The sequence below is a fragment of the Chelonoidis abingdonii genome, chromosome 1 (genome assembly GCF_003597395.2).
Source record: "Chelonoidis abingdonii isolate Lonesome George chromosome 1, CheloAbing_2.0, whole genome shotgun sequence".
In the NCBI taxonomy this organism is placed as follows: Eukaryota; Metazoa; Chordata; order Testudines; family Testudinidae; genus Chelonoidis; species Chelonoidis abingdonii.
Genome location: NC_133769.1, coordinates 1,729,538 through 1,740,081, shown reverse-complemented (window position 1 = coordinate 1,740,081; position 10,544 = coordinate 1,729,538). Strand labels below are relative to the sequence as shown.

Genomic DNA, 10,544 nt, shown 5'->3' with positions numbered 1-10,544 from the left:
GAATGCAGAATAAATACACCCCTTGCAGTTCCGTGCGCCTGGCGGGAGTGGGGAAATGCAAAGTAAATACACCCCTTTCAGCTCTGTGCACCCAGCAGGGGAGTGCAGAGTAAATACACCCCTTGCAGCTCCATGCCCCCAGGGTGGTGGTGGTGCAGGGTAAATACACCCCTTGCAGCTCCGTGCGCCCGACGGGGGGGAGCAGGGACTGTGCACCCCTTGCAGCTTCGTGCACCCAGCGGGGTGTGTGTGTAAATACACGCCTTGCAGCACTGTGCGCGCGGCAGGGAGGGGCCAGGGTAAATACACCCCTTGCAGCGCCGTGCAGCCGGTGGGGGGGCAGGGTCCATGCACCCCTAGCAGCACTATGCACCCGGCGGGGGAGGCAGGGTAAATACAGCCCTTGCAGCACCTTGCACCCGATGGGGGAGGGGCAGGGTAAATACAGCCCTTGCAGCACCGTGCACCCGACGGGGGTGGGGGCAGGGTCCATGCACCCCTAGCAGCACTATGCACCCGGCGGGGGAGTGCAGAGTAAATACAGCCCTTGCAGCACCGTGCACCCGACTGGGGGGGCAGAGTAAATATAGCCCTTGCAGCACCGTGCACCCGACGGGGCGGCAGGGTAAATACAGCCCTTGCAGCACCGTGCACCCGGCGGGGGGCGGCAGGGTAAATATAGCCCTTGCAGCACCGTGCACCCGGCGGGGAGGGGGCAGAGTAAATACAGCCCTTGCAGCACTATGCACCCGGCGGGGGAGGGCAGGGTCCATGCACCCCTAGCAGCACTATGCACCCGGCGGGGGAGTGCAGAGTAAATACAGCCCTTGCAGCACCGTGCACCCGACGGGGGGGCAGGGTAAATACACCCCTTGCAGGACTCTACACCCGGCGGGGAGGGGCAGGGTCCATGCACCCCTTGCAGCACTATGCACCCAGCGGGGGGGGCAGGCTCTATGCACCCCTTGCAGGACTCCGCACCCCGGCGGGCCGAGCTGGGTGCAGACATTCCCTCCCCCCACCCCGCTCATTCCGGGGATGGGGGGCGGTGCCAGGCGCATGCTCCGCGCTGTCCTTTAAATCCTCAGCTGCGGGCCCGGCTGCCGCACGTGCCGATCCCCGGGGGAGCCGCTACAGCCGCCGCCTGCTCCTCCTCCGCCTCCGCGGCGCCCGCGCTGCCATGTCCCACGGGTCGGACCCCGGCCGCCGCCGGCGCTACACGCACGACACCTTCGGGAGAATTTCAAAGTTCCCACAAGACGTGGAGGATGGCTAGTGCCTAGAGACAAGCTATGACTGAAGCCTGGGTTATTCTCTTTCAATAGACTCCCTGTGTGGACTTGGGATGACCTTTATCGTACCTCAGTTCTCATCTGAGAGATGGCAGAGAGCCTGCCCTACCTCATGGGGCGATTGAGAGATAAACTCGCTGAGCTGGAGGTGCTCAGGCGAAGGTACAGGGTCAAAAACCTATAGTTGGAATGGTGCTTCTCCAGAGGTTGCAGGTATTGATACAGGTTATATGCATTTCCCTTCCTAAACTTCATGCCCCCCAACTACCCCCTTTCATCTGTAGTTAAGTCCAAATCTAACAGCCATCGAAAAAGACTTACCCTCGTAAAGGGTGATGCAAGGAAACCACTTGCAGTAGTTTTGCTCCCATAACAACTGACTATGGTGCGTTGCAGTTGCCTACAGGTCCTAGTTTGGTCAGGGACTTTAGCCACTGAAACGAACATGATGCTGCTCTACAGATCTCATAAGTGCTTGCAGCCACATATGCTGGTGGGGAGTAATGATTGTAAGGCCGGGCTCATTCCAACGTACTATGTCTAGTCACCCTGGAGTGACGCAGTATTATACCGGCATAACAAGTGTGACGCCTGGGTGGCAATGGAGGTGTTGTACCGTTGACTGCTACCAGCACTCGGGCAGGAGGAGAAGGGCTGGAGGACCTATGTCAGAGTGGGCAAATACGGCCTGCGGGACCTCCTGCCCAGCCCCTGGCTCGGCCTGGAGGCTCCCCGCGCCATCAGTCACTCCTCGGCGGACAATGCTCTAGGCGGGTCTGGGCCCAGCTGCAGAGCTCAGCATGGGACCTCGGTGTGCTGGGCAGCATGGTGTAGCGCGCCCAGCCACCCGGGGGGGCACGAATGGGCAGGGAAGGTCGATAGAGGACAGGGGAGTTCTAGAGTGGGTGGATGGGTCGGAGTCACGTCAAGGGGCGAAGTTTGGGGCGGCAGTGAGCGACAGGGAAAAGGTGGTGGATAGGACAGAGGTCCTGAGCGAGGCAGTCGGCAGGAGGGCAGTTGGTAGCAGTGGTGGACAGGGAGAAGGCGTGAGTGGATGGGGCAGAAGTTCAAGGGGGCTTGTCAGGGCAAGAAGGGGGGAGGTTGTTAAGGGGTTGGGGCAGCATGCTGGCTGATTGGGAGAGGCACATTCCTTCCTACAAGCCTCATACAATTTTGGAACGATGCGGCCCTCAGGCCAAAAGTTGTGTGCCGTCTTCTGACTATTTGACAGGAGAGTTCCTAGTTGGTTGTGCAGATTTTCACGATGTAAAATGCTGATGTAGAACTGCAGACCGGCCCTAACACGCCGCATTTATTCAGGCGTATTTTATAACAGCATTGGCCCATTGTATTTTTATGAACAACACTTGGTCACTCACAGTTCTCTTGCTTTGTTGCAGGTGGTATCAGAAGCAGCTCATTTCTGTAACACTTGGCACTAGCCTTGTAGATAGGGACAATGCTTGGCTCAATCTGAAGACAGGCTGCCGAACAGCTTCGGAGACGCGGCCTTGTGTGGATTTGTTCTATCCAGTCGGAGTGGATGACTGTTGCTATGGAGCATTTGAGCATATTCTTCACTCACGGCTTTTTTGATGAACACCTATTAGTCAATTCCAGCTTAGTGCCCTCCAGATGACTTTTACCCTTCGTGCATAGGCAGCGTCGCAACCAGACCCGCTGGATCAGTGGTCAGGCTTACTTTTGCTGGTCCTCAGATTGTGTTCACTGAATGTATCTGGTTAACGCGTGCAGGAGTGAAATGATTTTACAGAACAAACAGACAATGGTGGTTTTCGCACATGAGCTCGCCCCATTCTGCATTTAACACGTCAGAAGGTTTTATCGATACCTGCTTCCCAATGGAGGGCAATTTGCCAGAGTTAGTCTGGTCCAGAGGCTATGTGAATTATCAAGTGTTGGGACAGAGTGGAAAGAGGACTTGTGAGGGACAGGAGGGAAAGAAAGCGGTTTGTTTTTTAATTGGAGATAACCTGTTCCTAGATGGGAAAGGGACATTGAAGGTCTGAGTTCCAGCCCCTGCTTCACTGAGACCATGTGTTTTTGAACCCAGCCCGTAAGTGGACCCCTCAAGAATTGAATAAAACTGGTTTAGCAGGCCAATGCTCACACATAGCTATCCCTCCCCCTTTGACCTGATGTCCTCATCCTTGCATACCTAGGGATTACCCTTCTGTTCTATTCTACATAGTTCACACACCCCCGCCCACCACGCATCAGAAGTACAGTCGGGACTGAAGACTGTTTGCTCGTGTGGTTTTTCTCTCTCCAGGAGGAGGATTTCTGTGATCAGAAGGGTTCGGAGGGCTTCAGCCTTCGATTCAGATTACAGGATGTTTTTGTATGTTTACTAGGCCAATTGGGTGGCTTTTTATCTGCACCCAGGAGAAGAAAAGAAGCCCCATGCTGCTGAGCCTGGAGGATGAGAGTGGCTCCCATACCCGACACTGGAGGGAGATCGCCTTTGCACACAGTTCCAAGCCCCAAGTTCTTTGGGAGTCTGCACTCTTCGAGGTGGTGCAGAGACAAAGAGGTGATGGTCTCGGTCGCCCTGCCAGAAGGTCCTTGTATCTGTCACAAGTAGACCTGCTTGCTCGGAGTCTATAAGCAAAGATGCGATGGTTGGAGGTAGAGACAACTTTCTTTGGCCGTTGCTCGCTCACCCTTTTAGCTTCCCACAGGTTGAGGGTTCCTTTCTGCAGCACCAACGTGGTTTTAGATGCGGCGCTCCCTCAGAAAGCGCACCTAACTCCACAAAGGAGTCTTTGCTCCACGCAGTTTCTCTCAGTGTAGCTGCGGCTCCGACGGTCCATTAGCCTGGGAGCTAACCCTTGCAGCTAGGCAATAATTTGTATACTGACTATCTGGGGAAGTACTGTCCTGTCCAGTCCCTGGCGTGGCCGACTCCTCAACATGGCTTGAAGGGAGGGAACGCTCCAATCTTCAGTGTTTACTAAAGGTGACCCGTCGGCATGTTGCTTCTTTGAGAGGCCCCCATATAGGATATAGGGCCCTGGTGAGTGGGTAAACTACGGTTTTAAATGGAGGTGGATTTGCATAGCGAACAGCCCAAACATGTGACCAATTCATAGGTCCATGAAAAAAGGTGTGTTACACTTGTAGTGACCCTTAGAAGAACCAATTCTTTATTTAGGTTCAGGTAAGTTAACAGAACTAAACTGGTTACTGTGTACTGTTCGTTAAATTGCATAGATGCCTTAGTTCTTGCTTTACTAAGGCCAAATAATTAGCAATGAATCACTTGTTTTTAAAGTACAGAAAAGTAACTTATAAAGGTTCATTGCTAATTATCCACCTACCCGTGGCTAGCAAATTTGAGTTCTTGATTCAATGCTTCTGTTGCTGTTTGCTGTAGTGAATTGCTATTAGGTTGGCACGTTTTAGAGCAAATGTATAAACCACTTTTTGCTTTGGATTTAACAAAAATATGGTTAATCCGTAGTGTTGCAGTGATTACACTGCATAAAACAGTATAATTGCACGTGATCTATGGGGGAGAGAAGGTGATCGAGTCAGAAGGTATTTAGCAACAGCAGGCCGAATGCAGGTCATGCCATCGTAGAGAACATTTTAGAGAGAGACTTAGGCAGGAGGCCATTATCTAGCCTCGATCGGCAGATGGGCGCCCTGGGGTTACGGTCAGATCAGCATGGGCGTAGGAAGCAAGAGGTTTTAAACCAATCGATCCTTCTGAGGGGAGGGCAGGTGTGTTACCCATGTTTAAATGGCGAATGGACGTTTTAAATAGTAACTTTATATCTCTAGAGGTTTGGTAAGGAACGGAGTGCGATGTGTTGTAGAAAAGGCAATGATAGAAATAGCGACTTGTTGGAATAGCGATAAAGCCAGAAACACTGATAGTGGGTGGAAGACTCTGGCTCAAAGAAAACTAATAGATAAGAGGCAGTTTCTAAAAGGTTCCTGACCGAAGGGTTATGCAAATTGATTTTAAATCAATCAGAGAGTCGGTCTTAATGAGCATGTGGCCTCCCTAACACACACCAGTTACGCCATGTAGCATGTGCGTGGGAAAAACTTGGTGGAGAGGAGGGAAGAAAGACCTTGGGGGAAGGGAGTTAGTAAATCTATCTGTTAAGAGGAAATCAGGGTGAACGTCTGATTGGTCTTTAGCTGGAGTCATCTTGCGGTGAATCACTGTTTGGTTAAGGATAATTTTTTTACGCAAGGGTTCATTTGCTAATACCTGCGGTTCCCACACTGAAGCCAACAGGATGTATGGTTCAGAAACCTGGGGTTATGGCCATTTGTAATATCCTTTGATCAAGTGACATAATGGTTTTGTCTGTTGTCGTAGTGTTTAATTAGGCATTTTTAGAACCTGCAGAAATTACATTTTGGCGCTTTGGATTTTATAGAGGATTATGGGTTACAGTGGTGTTGGTGATTCCATATTAATTCAATTTGATCATTCAGCGATAGGGAATAAGGCAAAACGTAAGTGACTTGCCCAATGTACAGATGTGATGTAGCCAGGCAGTGTTGTACAAGTTTCAGCCTAGTTCTCTAACCACTGAGCCCTTTGCTCTCAGACACAGGAAGAACTGACCCTTTTTGCAGATCCTATGCTGCAGGGGTGGTTTTCAGGACTAGGTCCTCAAGACAGGTGACAAGGGGCCATTGCTTTGTATTGAATCCAACAGCTGCACTGAGTGAGGAAAAAGCCATAGCACTCTGAGAAGAGAGAAGCACGTCTGATTTAGATGTGCCGAGGAGGAGAAGTTGCGACTCATCTAGATTTATGGCTTCAGTCATTGCGTATGACAAGGAGGGGGGGGGGGGGGAAGAGAAAACGACACAGAACAAACCTTGAGTTGTGTGAGGAGTTTGTGGTGTCTTACCTCGTTTATTCTGCTGTGTGGGTTTTACCAGGCAGCCGTCACAATTTTTGGAGCGGGAGGGTGGAGTCACGGTGCAGGATTCAGTTGGAGGAGAAGTAAGATCCCTGTAATCTGCAGAAGATCAGGAATTTCCGTTTCTCAGGGTGGTACAATATTTTTTATCTATATTACCCATAAGGACCTGTGGAGATGGCCGGACCCATTTTATCTAACCTGGAGACAAATAAATTTGCAGAATAGCAATTCTCGTGCTATTTGAGGTCCACTTATTATTATTCGCAGGCAGACGGTGGAATGGTATTTGGTGGGTGATCTAAACCAGTTCAGACAACATTCCTATAGTCTAAAAGGTTCTACCAAGAACAGTGTTTTCTATCCTTTTTAGAAGTTTACGCCCAATCAGGAAGTAAGCAGCACCTGTTGCTTTGTGACACTTAAGCACCCAAGACATTGTTCTGTTTCCAATCCAGTGGTTTTCACGCTGGTGGCCTGCCAGAATCACACATCCACAGTGCTTGCGGTGGGGTTTTGACTCCCGCAGCTAACTGGATAAGAAGTTTTTCATTGGCAGGCATCATAATCATCTAGTCTTTTTTCTGTCAGTCAGGCACGAATTTTTCTGTGCTAGGCCCTAACCTGAAATTCATGTGCTGTTCCTATCAATATTCCTGGGTTAGATTTTTCCGGCCCCATTGATACCATAAAACTTTCCTGTGAATTGCCAGAGTTGTCATGCGATCTAGAGGGGGGTTTTTGAGCCCTCTTCTCGGACAGGCAGTTCTTGCATGGTGAGTTTGAGGACCCCGGCCAGTTCAACAAGTCAGTTCCCACTCCAAGTGCTTTGGGAAACATGAACGAAACCGATTCTACCAATCCTCCAGCCAGCAATCACGAAGGACAAGAGGACGCAGCCAGTCCGCTTTTTTTTTTGCTGTGACCGAGAAAGGGAAAAGGTACTAACCAAGCGACAAGAGAAAGAGCAATTGTGCATCTGTGGACTTCAATAATCCCACAGGGAGTACAGAGACTGCCGAGGGATTGTACCAAGGTGTAGTAGTATTGAATGCATTACCCCACTCCCTTCCGAATGAGGTCTTTAACGTACTGGACACGCAGGCAATTCAAGAGGTACGGCCATGGCCAAGCTTTTGACACAGGACATGTTGCTTATAGCTGCTTTGATGTAGAACTGTTAATCCTTTTTCCCATTTTTGGATGCCACAGTTGTCTCCACTAGCGGCAGTCCGGCCTGGCGAGAGCATTATTCCTCCTATCTAGACTAGCTTGCAGGTAATGAGAGATCTTGTCTACCCGCTCCCCTCGCCTTTGGCCAACCTCACACTCTTTCGAATCCTATTTTTGAGACCAGCTCCTCCCCCCGTAGGTGCGAGGTAACCGACCAGTATAGCAGGGATACGTTACAGAAGTTTTATTTTTCTTTGGATGTTTAGAAACCTAAGTTCTTGCTATTCTTTTAATAACCAATCAGCATCCATGCAAATATAACCATTACCACGCAGGTTTCAGGGATCCACATATAACGAGCATTATTAGTTAGGAGGCCAGGCTCTGGGTTTTGACCCAGCTCTCTTTGTGAAAGGTCATCTATGCCCAGGGTTTTGGCTTTCTCTAAGGGCAGATGCTGCGTCCTCAGTTTATCATTGTATGTGCCGGCATTAGATCCTTCAACCAAGGTGTGCGTTGAGATTGTCCACTAGGTTGTGGTGTGACCGCCCAGAGCTGGAGAAGTGGTCAGACGACCCTTGACTGGGAATTCTCTTGTTTGCTATCTCCCTTTCGGTTGGAGTGCTTTCTAGTAAGAGCACAATCAGCACCTCTCCTTTCCTCGCAAAAGCACTAGAATCTTTCCATTGCCCCGAGACAAACTCGTTAGTGACCCTAACATCATGACGACCTTTCAGTCCGTACTGGCGTATCCTAAGGGGGTCATAATGTGTGCTGATGGGATCCCGATGCATTTGTCCCAAGTCTCCATGGGTGTTGTTTTTTTCGGTCACAGCGTTATTTTGGTGCTCAAATTCTTGTGGAAATCTGACAGATTACATTTAAGGTAGCAAGGAGCATCGCATCGGGGCACAGTGCCTGTATTAGCACAGTTTGAATGCCGATGGCAATGTATTTATTAGGACAGGGGGGAGTGGTGGGGGAGGAAATGCGAAGGTGGAGATCATGGTGGGAAAAAAGGCAAATTGAAGAGACACGATAGAGAGAAACTCCTCCTTGAAACACCTGGACTTTTTCAGGTGATATCCTGTTCTGGCTCATCGTTGCTCAGGGCATCTTGGGAAAGGACCCAGTTGTTTACAGCTGTGGCGTTATTTTCTGCAAAGGATGCCTGAGAGAAATCAGGGGAGGAGGATTTGGTTTTGCCATTGAGTGTTGTTCCTGCTGGGTTAGAGGCATGGTGGATTGGGGTCTCTTAGACAAGGGTACAGAAGGTTACCTTTGGGCAAGGAAAGGGGCCCCCCACCTTCCACCTCTTCCCCCCCCATTGCCACCTTCCCCATAGATGTTATAACCCCGCCCTCTTGTTTCCTTCAACGTTGGACAAGTTTGTACTAGGATAGATCTGTTCTAGGCATTTAACTCTGCTTGGACTAGAGCAGAGGCGATCAAGCTTTAATTATACTTCCCCAAACAGTCCACGTGTGATCGATGACAGCACGGATAACAAATCAGTCATAGGGTTTTTGATCTTCACCAATTTATCATTTAGGTGCCAGTTAGAGGGATATTTTTTGAGTGTTTTTCATGGGTACCTCAACAGCATATTGCTCTTCATAATCATTTCGTTTCCCCTTATGTTTTGGATCAATCCTCCTCCCTTCCCATCCTTATATTGGTAAAGTGCTGTAGGTAAGCAGTTTCGGGGCATCAAGAGGGCAGATCCAGGCTCATTTCAGCTTACCCACCTACCTACTTTAGGTATCAGAAAAGTGACTCAAGTTCAGGCTCGTCTAACCGCTGTTTTTACACACAGAAATATTGTTGACTGCATTGGTAGGCCTAGCACTTTGCCATGCTGATCCGTCCCCTCCAACCGCCTCTTGCCTTCAGCTAATAAATCTAGATACACATCGGGGGTCTTTTGGTCAGAAGCTATATGCTTTATAAGGCCGATTCTTGTTCAGGCCTGTGGAACAATAGCGCAGCTTAGCCAGACAAGAAGGCACTCCAATAAGCCATACTTAAGTTGTGAACGGGTTGTGATAATGAAAAGAAGAATTTTAGGAGTCAAGTTATTTTTCACAGCATCAGGGTTGCCACTGCTCACCACTGGTTATTGATGGTCTGCGACCATTTTCAGATTCTTTAAAGAACCCAGCTGCTGGATCATTTCTATTGCATGGAAATATCACGCTTGATTTAAGTTCTAGTCCTTATGGTTGCAGAGAAAACTTGGATGTGGAGCTTGTGCATCCTTAGAGACTTAGGGCGGGGAGCGCAAGACAACGAGGTAATTAATAACTATAAAATATTTAAAGAGTCTCTCAGGATCTGTAACATGCGGGTGATCATTGGGCTGTTTTGTTAATACTTCTCACTTTGGGATTTAGAGTTTCTCTTAAGATACAGTTTTTTTGACTATATCCAGCAAGCAGCACCCCAAGAATTTGTTGGTCCCCCAATCCAGTTGACAGGATACTGAGCTTTAGGCCGAGGCCTGACTGGGGGGACATACCAGAAGCACACATGTTTCATCAACACACAGCAAGATTATAAAAATTGGGCTAACAGCGGTGTATTCCAGGAGGCATACGCACCCCTGCGCATACAGCTCGCAATGGCTCTCCTACACTAGACAGGACACAGCTCTAGCATCAGTACTGTGCAGGGGGAATTTACACATGCATAAACGTCGCCGCTGGAATTTCAGAGGTGTTATTCACAGTGTCAGGGTCTGAAGCCACACGTCAAGCATTGAATCAGCATCAGTAACTTTCTAGGGGCGCAGTATTATTAAGATGGCTGCCAGGAAATAGAAACAAGCCGAGGATTGGGGGGAGTGTGCGTGGATAGAGCCAGCTGCTTTCCCCTCCTTGCTTGCCAGGCGAGCGTTTCCAGTTGCTGGCCTCAGGCGCATGGCCAGCTGACCCCGTTTTCACGCACCCAGGTGTCGGAGGAGCTGCTCCTGCGTTCGCCAGGCAGAGTGCAAGGCTAGGTTGCGGCAGGGCCAGGCTCGGGGACTGCTCCCAGCTCCCGGGCGTCCTCACTGGCTGACGCGTGGAGGCGCGGCTCGGCTGTCGCCGGGCTATCGCGCTGCAGCACAGGGGTCCTGCGGGTTTCACGCCATGGCCCCAAACACGCCCGCCGGGCAGCCCCGCGCTCA

The 10,544-nt window shown here is 50.1% G+C and overlaps 1 protein-coding gene across 1 annotated transcript in view; it reads left to right on the top strand.

Annotated features, from left to right (window-relative positions):
- The first annotated feature begins 1,380 nt into the window (after window positions 1-1,380).
- The window catches only part of LOC116825165 (uncharacterized), a 46,634-nt gene continuing 37,470 nt past the window's right edge, over window positions 1,381-10,544 (top strand). The window contains exon 1 of the mRNA XM_075061907.1: window positions 1,381-1,454. Within this exon, the coding sequence (XP_074918008.1) occupies window positions 1,381-1,454 (74 nt within the window). The remainder of the gene's footprint in view (window positions 1,455-10,544) is intronic.